At 40.7% G+C, this 16,757-nt stretch overlaps 1 protein-coding gene across 1 annotated transcript in view; it reads left to right on the top strand.

Moving 5' to 3' along the window:
* LOC137979485 (RNA helicase aquarius-like) overlaps positions 1–16,757 on the top strand; it is a 37,605-nt gene that overhangs the window by 15,046 nt on the left and 5,802 nt on the right. Inside the window, exons 24-46 of the mRNA XM_068826741.1 lie at positions 26–52; positions 805–904; positions 1,693–1,787; positions 2,015–2,087; positions 2,503–2,609; positions 2,723–2,782; positions 3,493–3,602; positions 3,686–3,776; positions 4,419–4,459; positions 5,849–5,986; positions 7,153–7,222; positions 8,444–8,554; positions 8,696–8,805; positions 9,434–9,500; positions 9,839–9,907; positions 10,304–10,348; positions 10,904–10,969; positions 11,512–11,559; positions 11,762–11,803; positions 13,596–13,626; positions 14,149–14,255; positions 15,445–15,516; positions 15,860–15,919. Of these exons, the coding sequence (XP_068682842.1) occupies positions 26–52; positions 805–904; positions 1,693–1,787; positions 2,015–2,087; positions 2,503–2,609; positions 2,723–2,782; positions 3,493–3,602; positions 3,686–3,776; positions 4,419–4,459; positions 5,849–5,986; positions 7,153–7,222; positions 8,444–8,554; positions 8,696–8,805; positions 9,434–9,500; positions 9,839–9,907; positions 10,304–10,348; positions 10,904–10,969; positions 11,512–11,559; positions 11,762–11,803; positions 13,596–13,626; positions 14,149–14,255; positions 15,445–15,516; positions 15,860–15,919 (1,740 nt within the window). The remainder of the gene's footprint in view (positions 1–25; positions 53–804; positions 905–1,692; positions 1,788–2,014; positions 2,088–2,502; positions 2,610–2,722; positions 2,783–3,492; positions 3,603–3,685; positions 3,777–4,418; positions 4,460–5,848; positions 5,987–7,152; positions 7,223–8,443; positions 8,555–8,695; positions 8,806–9,433; positions 9,501–9,838; positions 9,908–10,303; positions 10,349–10,903; positions 10,970–11,511; positions 11,560–11,761; positions 11,804–13,595; positions 13,627–14,148; positions 14,256–15,444; positions 15,517–15,859; positions 15,920–16,757) is intronic.

Below are 16,757 nucleotides of genomic sequence, written 5' to 3'. Positions count from 1 at the left end.
TTTTGGAACGTATTGTTTTTGGCAGAAAATACTCAACTTCAGCGTTATTGAGGTAAGAACGAGTGACCATTTGCTTCGAATTAATAATTCGTGCACAAATTACCACTCGCAATCCCGAGGGGTAACCAACTTAATTCCAAAAGCTTGTGATAGGTTGGATGCTAAAGTCTCTCTATTAGTCTCTGTAATATTTCCGTCTTGGAACACGCCGAAGCAAAAATTTAACGAAGTTAAGGACGGTCCCTACTAATTCAACGGTATTTTTGCGCGATTCACTGAATATGCGGGAAAAGCAGATCTTAACAAGTGTTATTGAAATCCAAAAAGAAAATTGGGGGTAACCACGCATTTTTCAAAGATAATTAATCGACGATATTTGTAAAAAGCTTTAAATTACAAAAGTATGTATGGCGTTCTTTTCCAAATTGAGGCTAAATTATCTCTGAAAAATGCGTGGTTACCCCCAATTTTCTTTTTGGATTCCAAGAGCACTTGCTCTGCTTTCTCCACATAGTTTTAAACCGCGCAAAAATATCCCTGTATTAATTAACACCACCCATAGGAAATCCGAGTATCTCGAGATGCGCAGAACGTATGCGCAATAACAACAGTAGGCACCGTCCTTCGCTCGTGGTCAAGGGCTTCTCCCTTCACTTACTGGTGATTTATTTTCAATATAGCACTTACGTCTTTTCAATTATCATTTGTCTGTTCCTTTTATAGCGGGAATATGAAGCACACTGTTAGTGCTCTGTTCTGTGTTCGGTCTAATTCATGTCATTTTTTTTCTGCTTATACCTCCAGGTATCAAAACCAAACATTGGCGAGACGCGCCCCTCCCGAGTAAGAGCCGACGTCACCATTAACTTGAACATGAGGGATATTGTCAAAGACGAATGGGAAGGTAAACCCTCCTTTATAATTTTCACTGCTGGCCGACTTTTGATATGTTTTTGCTAGTCGGTATTAATGTTTGTTTTTTGTATATTTTTTTCCTGCGGATAACCAGAATACGGAGCTCGTTATCGTGACTTAAGGTCGGAGGTTAACCAACGGCGACAGCTACGGCAACGACAACGCCGCAAAAAATAATAGGGAGCTTAGTAACGACAACAGCGACGGCAACAAGAACGTCACAAATTTGCATATTTTGTGGCCAAAAACAATAGCTTTGCACGCTCTGCACGTGCGTTTTTCACTTTTGTCCATTTCTTTGCCGTCGTCAGCAAAAGAACAACGTGAAGTAACCAAATTTGAGGTTTTATGAAGAACGCCAGCACTTGAGGATAATTTTTTATTTTCTCCCCAAAATTGAATGCCGTTCTGACGAGTGTTACTTTTGAGGGACTACCACACCCTTGTCATATTAAAACGGTTGAAATAGTCACGGTGACGGCAACGAGAACGTCCTCTTAAATTATAAATTCGCGTTATTTTAATCGCTTCGTGACTATTTCATCATCTCAAACGACTCGAGACCACACCTCCTACCTTGCAGTTAGCCAAAACTAGAATAGGGTATATTATTTACGTACAGTTTAGTATTCTTAGCATGGCTAATTTGATGGTCTTTCTCTATACCGACTTTCTGAAGAAGCTTTGTTCCACGTATTTGCATATTCCTAAACCATTGGTAGGAATGAATAAAAATGCCGAAATGATGCTGACAAAATTGTGCTCGTTTTCTTCAAGCCCTAAGGAAACACGATGTGGTGTTTTTGGTGACTGTGCGTCCAACCCACACTGCGCCTGTCAAGTATGATCGTACAAAGCCCTTCAGAGAACAGGTAAATAAGTGAGAAATTATTTGTGAACAATACGACGTTGAACTACTATACACATAATGAGATTGGCTATATAAACACAAGCGTAGCAATTGCAATCGCGTAATTACTTTCAACTGTGATTTGAAAACCACTCTATCTGAAAGTGACCTAAAGATGGCATGAATTCTTTGTGCCGGGGATTTCCTTAACTTGAAGTTTGAAGTTCCAGTTGCATTCGTTTATTGTAGTTCGGAGTTGATTATGTGCGTGGAGCTGAGATTGAAGGGATGTTGGATGAACAAGGGAAGGTCATCGAAGAAGGTATCGTATATTAACTTTCATATCATTTAATTTAAAGCCAAGCGAGGATATGATACCGCCTGAAGACAACAGAGAAATTGTTTGAGGAGAGTTACGCTGTTGCTTAACAAGATCGCATTGCAAGTCATTTTAATTTTGGCCAAATATATAAACGCCATCGAAAATACCCAAAAGGCAATTGTAAGAGCAAAGGAGACGAGCATTGAAAAGGGAGGGGAGGGGGGGGGGGGGGGTTTGGCAGACGGTTTCAACATCGCTGTTCAAAGAAATCGAAAGGATGTTGAAGCAAATGTTGAAGCCCGTTTTCTTGGGTCTTTACCGTTGCATGCCGTGAGTTGCCGTAGCCGTCGTCTTCGTGTAAATTCCGTGTGTCTCATCAGTTTGGATCCCTGTATAACGTTTTTGGTGTTTTTAGGCCCTGAACCCAAACCGGAATTTAAGGGAGATGAGAGAACATTCCGCTTGTGGCTGGACACGAATCAGTATCAGCAGGACATGGCTGAAACTGTGCATGGATCAGAGGTGAAATTCCCCTTTCGTGTCTTCACATGTTTTTTTCAAAGACAGTTTGGAGAACTTCAAATTGGTGGAGGCACTTTTTCGATCGCTTGATTTTTTGAACTTTTTTTTTGTAGGATGTTTATGAGACATTTAATGTCTTACTTAGGCGAAAACCAAAAGAGAACAATTTCAAGGTTGGTGTTGATCAGTGTTTAACTTAAAATTTTAATTTGTTCTTTTTTTTGCGTTACTTTGATCCCACCATTAGCGTTGCTCCTCGATGCGATATAGAACCTTCACAACCCATAATTTCTTTATTCATGGTGACCAAGGGCCGCCACCTGACGCTCGAAAACATCGGATTTCCTATCTTTGCATGGACGGCCCTCAATTTACCTTTATGAATTCATTTGATTCAACCGTTTCCGTACTTTACTCAGCCTTCGAGGCAAAGTGCTGCCTTCGTAGTAACATCCGCAAATGGTTAGATTTTCAAGTCTTCTCGGATAAGGACTATAAACACAACCCTTGTTCATAAACTCTCTAGGTCGTTTAAGATCCCACACGCTGAACAGTGTGTCATGACCTGTTGGTTGTTGAAATATGCCATTCAACACGTTGAACGTTGTTAAACGAAGATAGAGACCAGGCCTCAGTTGTTCAAAAGGTGGAAAACGCTATCCACCAGATAAATCACTATCCATGAGATAGCGCAATTGGTTTCGCTATGACTTATCCACTGGATAGTGATTTATCCGGCGGATAGCGCTAACCATTGTTTGAACAACTGGATCCAGCTCTATTCCGTTCAAGAAGGCTGTGCAACATTGTTCAACATTTGTTGCGCAACAGTGTTACCCTCGCTAAATAAAGTGCTCACAAATATTTCCTTTGCTGTACACAGGCTGTTTTAGAGACCATCCGCAGCTTGATGAACACGTCTTGTATTGTGCCTGATTGGCTGCACGACATTTTTCTCGGGTATGATGATCCGGGTGCAGCGCATTACACCAGGTTGGTCGTAGATGATAAGTTGGTCGTTTCCCAATGAACGTAAATTTATATATCTTACTCTCCTATTGATCTTGTTAAAACAGGATGACGAATCAAATTCGAAAACTGGATTTTAACGACACTTTTTTGGATTTTAATCATCTAAAGACGTGCTTTCCACAATACACTGTCAAGGTTGGTAACATTGCCTGGTTTACGTTAAAATAAACCATATTCGTAGTCTCAGTATTGGATTGGAACTGGCTTGCAATGAAGGCTAAGTTTCAAATTGCAAATACTTTTTAATATATTCCCCCGCATTAGCCTCCATTGCGAGCTAGTTCCACTCCAATAATGAGAAAACGAATATGCTCTATTAGCAGTCTAGATTTTAAGCCTAGTTTTCTCTCGTGACCCAAGCGTAAACACAAGGAAAATACGCAAAGCCAGTAGAACAACACTTACGTCCAGACATTCACGTTGATGTCCAACACAACCGTTAGCTGTAAGTCTAAGCATTTTCTACCTGTTTCTAGCAGTGAGGTAAGTGTAGCGGCCGATGTGCACTGTACAATTTTTGCTGCACGCGACAAGCTTACGACAGGCCTACGACGTGACGTACGATTGGCGTGTATGTCTGAAAAAATGTCGTAGGATTAAACGTAAGTCATGTCGTAGGCCTGTCGTAAGCTTGTCGTGTGCGACAAAAATCCTACCGTGTAAATCGGTCCTAAGGGTTCGCGTTACTGGTTTTTTCGATGAGGGTGAATGGAAACTGCTAGCTAGCTATTCTTTTAGTCGTACTTCATGACATCTGATTGTCTTGTTTCCTTACAGTGCACCACGGAAAATTCTGAGGAACAGATTCCTCCTTTCAAGTGAGACTTTTTTGTGCTTATTTGTTGATTGCCGCTTGTTAAAGGGGCTATGTCACGTTATTTTCGGGTGTTTAGGGGAAATCTTCAGTTAAGCACGAGCTTGAAACTCGAAAATGGTAATGTGGAATTCCTTTACTGATAAAATTATCGTTACATCACAAACAAGGTGATTCTTAGCAAAAAGGACCTTTATCCAGGCGACTTGCTGTAAACTTGGACAACGTTGGGCCGACATTTTTCAAGATTACCCAAATGCAATCCTTTTCAATCGTGTCCATTTGTGTCTATCCATGCTTCTCTTTCCTTTTGCTGTATTTCTTTTGTGTTGTTCAACAGTTTAAAGTGGTTATTGCAATGTTTCATTCTACCTTTTGGGCATTTTGGGTGTCATAAAATTACATCATTTTGCGTGACATAGCGCCTTTAATATTTCGGAATAACTTAGAATGGGATGTTCCTGTAAAGCTAAACAGCACCAAAAAAAAGGTGCTTTTTTTACGTGGAATTTTTTTGGTCAACGCTTGTCAGATACGCGATTCAGGCTGAATTGGACCCAGGAAATAGACATTTAAGGAAATAAATAAATTTTTATTCTTTTTTTTAACACTTTGCCCTATCCGTGTAAAGTTTCTAGTTGCAATAGAAGTAAGCATGCGAAACCTCGTTGCCTGCGTCGATTATCTCGCATCGTGTGAATGGCTTGCTCTTTTATTTCCGTCTGTGTTAGCGCTTGCTTTTGTGGTGTGAACAGGTCAGCTATCCCGGCCTATGTGTGTAAGTTCAACCCCCAAAAATCAGTGCTTTTTAAGAGGGAGTTTGCGCAAAGGCGTTGCTTAATGAGGGGATGTCATTGGATGTGGGGCATTCCCTTTCTAACCTAACTCGATGCCGCTACATTTGTATCACTTAGTTTCTTTATTCCTATTCTTGGTTTTACTCACGTGAATAACTGCCATGTTCTTGACCAAAACAAAAGGAAATGTTTCGTTGAAAGAATAGTTTGGGTTGCCGAATCTTTGTCCAGGGCACGCCAACATGGCTTTAGCGGTGTTATTGTCAAACCCAGCACAGGGACAATGTACTCAAGATTTCGGGTCAGAATGCAGCCATGAGTTCTCTTGATTGGTTCACACAGATAAATACACAACAGGTAACAATGGATTCAAATCCTTTAACTCAATACAGGTTTGAGGAGCTACGTGGTATCTGTAACCGTTGGTGTTATTAAAAGTCGAGAATATGAAGAATCCCACCTCCAGTTTCTTTCCTTTGCTCAGATGTGCATTTGCTTTGACTCTCTATTGACTAAGCATAGAACGCATTTGTTATTATTTTTTTATAATATGGTGTGATGGTAGGAAGTTAATTTTTCTCAACTTGGCTGTTTAGAATTACATTTCCAGAGGCGCAGGATACCAAGAAGCGAAAACACGATGAAGAAGAACCGAAAAAAGCAAACCAAGAACTGTTAGTGGAACCGTTCGTGGTGCCTAACCGTGGCCCTTATCCATTTAATCAACCTAAAAAGTGAGCTGTTAACATATTTCCTCTCTGCTATCATCATTACGTTATAAGGAATTCAGTTGTAATCTTGGCCTGAGTATCAGCAAATATTTGCCATGTTTTCAAAAGTCGTTTGATTTGAGGTATTGAAGGGTACTTTTGCGAAGCAGTGCGTTTGTGCCAGCAGTGGTGAAAGCGTTCGCCTCCTGCTCGTGTGTCATGGGTTTTATCTCTGCTCTTGTGTCAAACGTATCTTCTGTTAGCCAACTTTCTCTTTCAAACCCGGGTTTTTATAGACTCTAGAAAACTGGACAAACCAACAGTAGTTTGATTTACGATCGAAGGAGGAGAGGGAATGGGTCGAATACCGGTTTGACGTCACCACTACTTTGCATTTTATCAGTCGTGCAGTACTTCGTGCAGTAGTTTACTTGACTTTATAAAATAATTAGGATAGCACGCGCACTCTCGTTGGTCAATAGCTGTGTTAAGATGAGAGTATGGAAGCACGGCTGTGACATCTCACGAATTTTTATTGGTTATGTGTTGTTGTCAGGCGCCCGTTTTGATTGGCTGGTAGGAAATATAAGCGTGTATCCAGAAAATCTGTTTCAATCAAGACTTAGAAAAGCAGCAATTTTCTTCTTTTGTCGAATTATCTTTGATAAATATTTTACAAAAGCAATAGAGGACTTTCTTCCGTGTTTCCATAGCCTCATCTAAACACTCGGGGGAGTTGGGAGAATTCTCGACAGTTAACCCTCGACTGCGTCTCGAGTTTGCATAACTGCCTCGAATTCTCCCAACTCCCACCTCTCCCAACTCTCCACGTTGATTTTTTTCCATTTCGATGAGGATGAGGCTATGGAACACGGTAAACGTCGTCTGTTGCTTAATTCATTAATACTTTGCATTGTTTAATTCTCGGGAACAAATGTACAAAGTGGCTGGTGACGTCGATTTTCTTTCGGTCGTGGGTCAAATTATGGCCAGTTTTCCCATCCTTCAAAGCCTTTAAAAAAGCGAGTCTTCATGAAATGGATCATAAAACAAAAAAGTGTGTTTAAGAAAGTGAAGGCGGGTATTTGTAGTAGAAACGTTTATTGAGGTGAAAGGCACTTCAAAGAGGATAGGTAGGCAATTTTTCTTCCTGACAACGGAGTATCCACGTTGATTCTTTTCCATGATAGAAATGCTGTACCGTTTACTGCCACTCAAGTCGAAGCAATAAGAGCCGGAATGCAGCCAGGGCTTACAATGGTAAGTGGCTTTTCCTCAACTTCTTTGCGCGACGCAATACACCTCTAGGTTGTACGTTTTGTTTTCCCATTTCAGACCACGTGATGTTCCTAAGGGAATTTTCCTTTTGTGTTTTTTCATAAGTTATGCAGACATATACACGGGCATAAGACGGTATATGAAAGAAACCGTTCCCTAGACTAACATCACGCGGTCTGAAATGGGAAAACAAAACGAAGAAGGTAAAGAGGTCTATTATCACCCGTGATGTTGCAATGAGCATCTTTCTCAGCATGTGAAAGGTCACATTTTGAATCGCAGCCAAAGACTCGGGCCTTTTTCGAATGAGATTTATATTTGAACAGACTTAACTGATTAGAGTGTGATGTGAAGTGCTAGTTTTGTACCCCATATGAACCATGTGAGCGTTAGCCCTACTAATGGAAATGGACCCACACAAGGACAGAGAAAAACTAGCACTTCACATTACACTCTAATCAATTAAGTCTATCTCAAATATAACTGCTCATTTGTAACTCTTTCGCGATTATTCCTTCTTGTTCACGTGGTACGTTGTGGACGAAGTATGTTTAAAAAAAATTTGGTTAGAGCGGTTTCAGAGTAGATATAGAGAGAGAAAAATTCACACTTGTACGCTGGTGTTGTCGTCAAAACCTCAAATTTGCTGATTTCACGCTGTTGTTGTGAAAATTGCGGCAAAAAGATCATTCTCATCACCAGAGCCTCGGATCGACCCAAGGCTCTGGGAAACTCTATGTAGGAGAACATGCGCCGTAGGTTTCTCATAGCCGAAAATTGGCTATTTGAACCTTACGGCGCATGCTCACACTCCTCGTGCTAACATGAATGCACCAATTAGAGACTCTTTTGATTGTTCTTCACGAAAACCAACGAGAAGACACTTTGCTTCAGGGTTCCCCAGAGCTCTTCTCTCTCTCAGTCAAGAGAAGAACTCTGAGGTCGAGATTGCAAAAAGATATGCTCAAATGCGTGCCGCCCGTGCAGCACGAATATTTTTCCTCTTTTTTTGTTGTTTTGTTTCGTTCTCGTTGACGACTGCGTCGTACATCTTAAGTTTTAATCCAAACATCGAGTTGGAGCAATACAAAATCAATGTAATCATTAGTTACTATCGGCACTCAATGAAAATCGTTTTATAAAAAGCACTACAGAAAAGTCCTGTTTAACATATTTATTACCGGCTCGTGTTCGCACTTTCAGGTTGTTGGACCACCCGGTACAGGCAAGACAGATGTAGCCGTTCAAATAATTTCAAATATTTATCACAACTTCCCCGAACAGAGAACACTGTTGGTGACGCATTCAAATCAGGTATGGCTCGCTTCGACCTTCTTGCCTCTTAAAAAAGGATTGTGACGCCTACATTAATCCTATGCGAAAATTTCAGAGAAACTTCCAGCATTTTCGTTCTTGGCAATTAGTATTAAGTTATTTTCGTTTTTCATTCGCTAGGCTTTGAATCAGCTGTTTGAGAAAATCATGGCTCTAGACATCGAAGAACGACATTTACTTCGTCTCGGTCACGGAGAAGAAGCTTTAGAAACGGAGAAGGATTTCAGCAGGTTTGTCAATCATCTACGTTTACCTACCTCGTTCCCAGGGCCTCTTTGTCGATGAGGAACGAGGATGCTACGTTTACATTTACATGTCCCAACGCTAATAAAACGCTGATTAAATTAACTCAAGTCAAATCAAATATTGGTTTTGTAGAGAGGGAACTGAAACCGGAGTACCGGCAGAAAAACCTCACGGTGCAGAGTAGAGGACCAACAAACTCAATCCACCTGTGACGTTAAATCTGGGTCGAACCTTTTGACTTCTGGCCTTTGCTTACGTGGCCTCATACACCAGCCCGTTATGAGACAAAAAGTTAAAAAAAAATGAAAAACTTAACTGATTACAAAACTCGTAAATTTACGTGATTAAGAATGCACTCTATGTCAAATATTTCTTTACGAGAATCAAATCACTGTTGTCCGTAATCTTTAGGCTGATATGTGGTATAAATCGTTTTTGACGCAGTGCAAGTTTCAGAAAAGCCGTTTGCTGTTAAGCTAGCGCTCTATTTTGTCATTTTTCTACGCAATTCCGGGGTTTTATTTAAGATAGCGCACTTGTCTCTTTCCCATAAAGAAGTGCACGACCAGTTCAAGAAATGATATACCTTAATCTCCACTTCTTTTTGTCTAGGTATGGTCGGGTGAACTTTGTACTTGCAAGCAGATTGGAGCTGTTGAAGGAAGTTCAGCGCCTTCAGGTAAGCCCACCCATCGAGACTTTTGTTTTTCCAGCCTATACTCTTATTTCGCTTTACTACCCGTGGAAGACAGTTTGTCCCAGATGCAACGCCCTCCAGAGGACTTTTACGATAGGCATCGTGCTATAATGCAGGCTCTGTCTTGATCCTTCGTTCCTTTTTTTAAAGCTTTATTGTACTTATGAGGCTAAGGGGTGCACTATAATTGTCATAGTCATGTGCTTTTGTGGTTACATATATTTGCTTTTCGCCAATTTTAGCATCTGCCTTGATTTGTCGGTGAGATAATTTGGATCTGGTTTTACGACAATTCTCTATGCATTTTGTTTTGTTCACAGGAAAGCCTCGACGTGCATGGTGATGTTTCTTATACTTGCGAAACTGCGGGATACTTTTATCTTTATCAAGTAAGCTTTCTTCGGATTGAGGTTGGGGTCGCGTTGACAAAATTCGTTACCAATTTCATTGCCTTCCATGTGGAAAAAACTTGAGTTGTCATCATCAAGGAATTAATTAAAGACGTAGAAGGTCACCACAACACGGAAACTCATCTTAAAAATTACGCAGCAACAGTTGTTTTATGGGTTCTTAAGAAATCTCCCAGTTTCTTTGCGGCTCAAAAGCAAAATCTCCCTGTTTAATTGTTTGAGGTTGACGGGTCTGTGAAGGGAAGAGGGTCCAAACTTGAATATATTTATTGACTCTCTTTTCCCGGACCCTCACAGTGAATCCACCACCGCTGCTAAAGAACTTTCAATTCGGATTTGTGCGATGTGTTTTCTTTGCTGTTTGTTGTGTCTTAGGTTGTATCTCGTTGGGAAGAGTATATGTCAAAGCTTAAAACACGGGTAAGACTCTTATCAAATTGTGACCTTTGTTTATTGCGATTTTCATAAGTCTGTGGCATCTCATCTTCAAGCGCCATGCAACGGTCAAATCGCGTTTTGGCCTCCATCAATCAAACTTTTGACGCCAAGCCGAGAGTTGACCCGAAACCACGGATGCCGAATCAATTTTATGCGTGACAGAACCTATGAATCAGCACATTCATTTCGAACTCGACGCCGATGGAAAGCGATGGAATCTGCACGTATCTTTTTACTGAAGAATCTCGAAAAAGATATTATGGTGTTCGAGCTGTGAAGTTAACATAAACTCCAATTCACTTTCCGGAGGCGGAGTGGATCTTCCCGGCTATGTTTGGAAATTTGATTGATGGAAGCCAAAACATAGTTTGGCGTTCTGGCGCTTGAAGGTGACATTCTGCAGAAAAATGAAAATCGCTGTAATGCGTGCCGGAGTATTTGATATTTGAAGTTTTGCTTCTCTTGTTCTTTTTCTAAAGCGGTACAATCTGACAGTTTGTTTAATTTAATAATTTATACTCTGTAACTTCATCCTAGAAAGGAGACGTCTTGTCGATATCTGAACTTTTCCCTTTCACGAAATTCTTTGAAAATGCACCACAGGTGAGGAGCTTATAAACTTCCGATTTCGATATTTCCCTCAGCAGCTTTTAAACGACAACATTTCGGCCTAGGTAATCCCAATTAGTGATATCTCATTATCTGGCAAGAGTAATTTCGTTCTACAGTTTATGATTGTTTTAAAAACCTTGCCCACATTCTTAGCAAATCAGGCGGTAAGACGCTAGTCGCTTGTGTTTTCCCGCTCTAAGCACCGGCTGCATAGATGTTCCTTTGCGTTACGATTGGTTCATTTAAATTGCCTTTGGTTTGCGATTGATCCAAGCGATAACTTAGGTCCTACAACAAGTTGTATAACTTTTCTGGAAAATTAAAGATGGAAAAATGTTTTTTTTGAGGTTTTCACTCATGTGGTCGGTGACTATGCTCTTTAGTCAGAGAAAATGTCTGCATCAGAATCGAGCTCAATCTCCGTCGAGTTTAGTTTCTTGTCTCAGTGTCTTTTTAGGCACAGATAACCCTGAAACAATTGAATTGCACCCCGGAGACATGCACTCATTGTTTGTTTGCAATGTTTTTCGTAGCCTGTGTTCAAAGGTGAAACATTTGAAGGCGATATGGAAATCGCTGAGGTAAGTTCAGGGGATGGGTCGATGTGAACCATTTGCAAGACCTCACAGGTGCGGTTTGTAAAATAATAGACAAAGGAGGAAAACATTGAAACCTCGCGCAATTCATGCCAACAGCCTACGGAAGTGTGAATTTTTTTCAAATTTAATTTTGAACACCTGTATCAATAACGTTCACTTGTCATTCCTCTCTCTCTATTTGTAGGGTTGTTATAGATACATAAAGAAGATTTTTCAACAGTTAGAGGTAATATTTCACATAGACCGTCTTAAATTATGTTTAGAACGCAGATTAACTCGCGCCTTTTAGTTAACTATTAGTTAGTGGCACGATGGAATTTTATATCTAGCACGAGCATCCCGTGCACCGGCAATCTCGATTTGCACACGTCTGTTCTAAACTAAAAAAGAAATGCATACAAGGGCACTTTTTTTATTACCAGCGGCGCAAGCTTAAGAAGCTTAATTCTCCTTATTTGGAGCAGCATTTGGTAGCTGAAGCGATTTTCCGTTTCGTAAACAAGCGATGTCATTTGGATGTTTGTGAATTTTCCCTGTTAAGTTTGTTTTAATGAGGAAAAACATACTTCATCTAGGCCTAAATTAGCAGCGTATGTCACTTAGAATTACAAAAAAAACAGAAAAAAAATTAGAAAAAGTTGATCGAACGATGTCGAACTCGGTTCAATGGCTTAAGGAGGGTGGCACTTAACTACAGAAAGACAATGGTTGCTAAGAAAGCTTTTTAGTCAAAGAGGCCTGCTAAAAGTTCCATGGATGGTTCTATGAAGTAAATTTTTCAATACAAATGTGACATCACTTCAAACAGAACGCGCATGCGCAACTAGTGCCAGTCCTCTGCCGTGCGTTTCAGTGTAAAACAGGTGAAAGCTCTCAGGAAACGAAAGGAAGAGGCACTTTTTTCACCGGATGGGAACTGTCCCATCATTTTTCGTAAACTGTAGCATGGAATTTCTATTTCGACAAAGAATGGAACTGATAATTTGAAAAGTGTATCAAGGGAGAGCCTTATGACGTTATAATTATTTTGAGAAATGATTTCTTTTAAAATCCATGCTGCAGATTTTGTGCTAGAATGTTCTCACACTTTTGCGTTAAAAATTTGTGGAAAACATATTTAACTCGCTGAGGTTTTAGGCATTTACTGTTTTGGTCACGTGATTTACCAAATGTGGTTGTGATTTGAACAAGACAAAGAAATGTTAAATAGTAAACACTTGGCAAGAAAGGATAACTGTAGAGTTAAAGGAATTAGAGAAATGGCTATTTGAAGGAGTCCAGAGCAACGGTTTGGTAGGTAAGAGCCATCCCCCTTAAGAGTAAATGCACTTCACCTCTACACTACCGAACCAATGACGTCACACGTGCAATTTTAAATGCAGCCAATCCTAACAATTTATTGAAAGCTAACCGAGTAAAAAGGCTTGGTTACTAAGAGTGGCATCGACCGTCAAAAATGGCATCGCTTGTTTGCGAAAGGGAAATTAGCGTAGCTGATCAACATTGACGTCCGCGCTCGGCCACATCATCACCACAAAACGATAATATTGTTGTTTAAAGGAGGAAAAATCGTGCTGCACGTGCATTTCTTTCTCGTATTCTAAAAATGGCAACGCGTAATCACCGAATTTAGCCTTCTCTATATTTGCTCAAAAACAGCATTCGTACCGCAACAAGTACAAGATAGTTTGCGCAAAATTGTGCAGAGTATACGAGGTAAAAGAATCGGAAAACACTATAAGATAGTTCAAACTTTTGTTTTTCAGTAATACTTTCTTAAGGCCTGGCCAAACGGTCGCAATATTTCAACGCAACATCTTGCAACATTGTTGGGCACAACATGTTTCGTACGTTTGGCCACCCACTTGCGATATGTTGCATGCGTGCGTTTGGCCAGTCCATTGAACACATGTCGCAACATCATGCAGCAATGTTGCAAGATGTTGCGTTGAAATGTTGCGAGCCTTTGGCCAGGCCTTTACTTAAAACTGATTTTCATATCTGCCTTATTTTCCCAGGAATTTCGTGCATTTGAGCTTCTTCGAAGTGGTACGTTGCTTCTGGTTGTTATGTTGATCTCCTGATTAAATGAATAAAGGTTATTCACAGACCGGGTTGTTGGTATGGCGAAAAACTGTGTCCCAGAGATCCGTACTAAAGACAGAGAGCACAGTTTTTCTCAATACGGACTGATCTAGAATCTTGGACGTTGTACCCCAGTCAGTTTCGCAGTGATCGTAAATGGCGTCTTTTGAATGGCGTAAATGGATCGTAAATGGCGCCTTGGGCGCTGATTCGTCATTGATTTTGGATTGAGTGGGAGTCTAATTTCCCATTTTATTCCCTCTGACCATCATTGCAATCTTGGGTCAAATGAACAATAAACACAGCCTCTCCTCCTCCAGTTCCATTAAATCAGATTGCGCGAATCTCGGCATTCCGTCCTCTCGCAGTGGAAGAAAAAAAAAATGAAAACTACTTTTAACTATCATTTCTTTCGTGTCGATCCCTTATTACTTTTTACAATGCCAGAAAATAAGTTTTTTAAAAACTCCTTTGTACGTATTGCAGGTCGAGACAGAACAAACTACCTTTTAGTGAAGGAAGCAAAAATTATTGCAATGACATGCACACACGCTGCTCTCAAGAGACGAGACTTGGTAGAACTTGGATTTAAGGCGAGCAACGTTTATATAAACAAAAATAAACCGTGTAATGTATGAACTTGTGCATACACCTTATTCCAAAATGGCCGTCCATTTAGTATTCTTTTGTTTGATTTCAAATTGGCCCTTTTGGCCTCGTTCCAGGTTAAATATTCTTTTTGAGTTTTACGTTTGAAAGCGAGGACAAAAGGGCAATCAAACAAAGTAATACAAAGGACGCTTTCTATTTGACAGAACTGATCGGCCAGACCGGACATTTTGAAGGGCTAATTCCACAACGACTTCAAATTAACACACTTCAAGGATGATATATATTCTCCTCCAGAAGAATGCGAGGGATTCTCATGCAAGTGTTCGTTCAAATTGTTGCATTTTCTTTGCAAACTGACGGGTCTGGCCGGCCACTTGTGACAAAAGGAAAGCATCCTAAAATGCCGGCCATTTTGTAATAAGGTGTATTATTATTGGGGAGCTTACGCAATGACGTCAGCGTCAGCGAAATTGGTCAGTTCTGCACGCCCCGCCCCCACGGCAAATAAAATTTAATGTACTAACTAAAATGTGTGCTGCACGACTATATTTCCTCTTTTAACCCGACACTAATGATATTCTTCAGACTTTTGTGCATTCTCGTCACCAGAGCCTCGGATCGACCCAAGGCTCTGCGGGGAAACTCTATGTAGGAGAACATGCGCCGTAGGGTTTTTTCTAGCCAAAAATTGGCTATTTGAACCTTACGGCGCCTGCTCACTCCTCTTGCTAACATGAGTGCGCCAATTAGAGACGCTTTTCATTCTTCTTCACGAAAACCAATGAGAAAACACTTTGTTTTCTGGGTTACCTAGAGCTCTTTTTTCCCTCAGTCAAGAGAACTGAGAGCTCTGGGGTCGAGATTGTGTTTTGGGATGTTGCCTTTGCCGCAGTCGTCTTTCAAACTCCCTGATGTCCTGCTATACTACTTAGACTGAAATTGTTAAAATGGAGCAACCATAGTGAAGGGGAAATTGTATGTGGCTAGGGTTATGACACACCTTCGTTGAAGCCTCATCGTTTCTTCGCAGACTTGAGGTAAGTTGAAGGGTGTGGTATAAAATTCTTTTATAACTCTTGGCACCTCCCTCAGGGATTGCATTATCAATACAGGTGGCTTCTTTGGCTCAACGTAAATCTACCGTGACGTGTATAACTGTTGTTGTTTTAGTATGACAATGTTTTGATGGAAGAAGCGGCTCAAATCCTGGAGATTGAAACGTTCATTCCCCTTCTACTTCAGGTCAGTGAGGAGTTCATTTTCTCTGTGCAGTTTTGCCTGCATTGCAAAAACGATCCAATTTAAGCGAGAACGCGAAGAGTGGGCCAGAAAAGAGATAACGCTGGGAAACTCAAAAGCGCGGCGTTCGGGCTCTGCCACTGCCGAATTCCTCCTTCATTTCGTCTCTGCCACTTGGTCTGTTAAAAGCTGTAGCTAGAGTAAGTGACCCTCTAGGGTGGCCAAGAGATGGGGAACAGCTACTCACATAGGGGGAGGGAAATCCCTTCTACTCTCGAAGCCTGTTTCACAGTTTTGTTTCAGGAAGCTGCTTTTGTTTGACATTTACTAAGGTATTGTCTTATAGAATCCGGAAGATGGATACAATCGAATGAAAAGAGTCATCCTCATTGGTGATCATCACCAGGTAAACTAACAGCTGTAGACGGTTGTTCAGTCTTCAGAGACTTACTACCGTGGATAATTCGTTCAGACGGATCATCCCTCCTTTTTCCCGATGCACAGACGAAGTATCCTCGTCCCAGACTGATGATCCGTCTCTATAGGGGAATCTTTGTTTACATGTTTTGCTACATTAGCATAAGGCTATCGTTTTCTTATCTATCAGCCAAAAAATCATTACTGAATATTGAAAGTCCATTGCAGAATGAGCTATCTCTGAAATATTGAGCGCAATTTACCAGATAATCTCTGAGTAACGACGCTTTGAAAATTCGAAATTTTACAAGGAATGTATGGATGACACTATTCCCACCCAAAAATGTATCAGTTTTTGATGGGAAATAAGTCGGTCATTAGCAAAGCCAAAAGGCTGAAAATTGGATATTTAACTAAGCTCAACACGTTCTTTTATCATTTCAAGTCAATTTGGGAATATCATGATGCCTACTATCAGCAAACTCGTACGTTAATGGCACAAAATATAAACAATGAGGTCGGCAAAGATTCGCCTAGTATAAATTGACCCAATGAATGGCAAATTGGTCAAGTATCGCTCGGCTGTGAGTTCGACAGTTGCGTTCCTTTGCAGCTGCTAGCTAAATGATTTCATCATTTCAACACCCAATCGTACTTTCAACAACTGAAAGCGTATTTGAACCGCGCGGGTCTTGAAGCGAAAGCTAAGAAGCCATCTTTTCACCTAAAATTTAGATCTCTCGGCTTCTACGATACCTCATCGGCGTTGTTCTGCTGCATATTGATATTACGTAGCCTGCATTGTTTTCTTTGTTGATGTGTATCAC

Source organism: Montipora foliosa, chromosome 12, assembly GCF_036669935.1.
Source record: "Montipora foliosa isolate CH-2021 chromosome 12, ASM3666993v2, whole genome shotgun sequence".
NCBI lineage: Eukaryota > Metazoa > Cnidaria > Anthozoa > Scleractinia > Acroporidae > Montipora > Montipora foliosa.
Note: the sequence above shows the minus strand (reverse complement) of the source record. Positions and strands in the feature narration are given on the sequence as shown.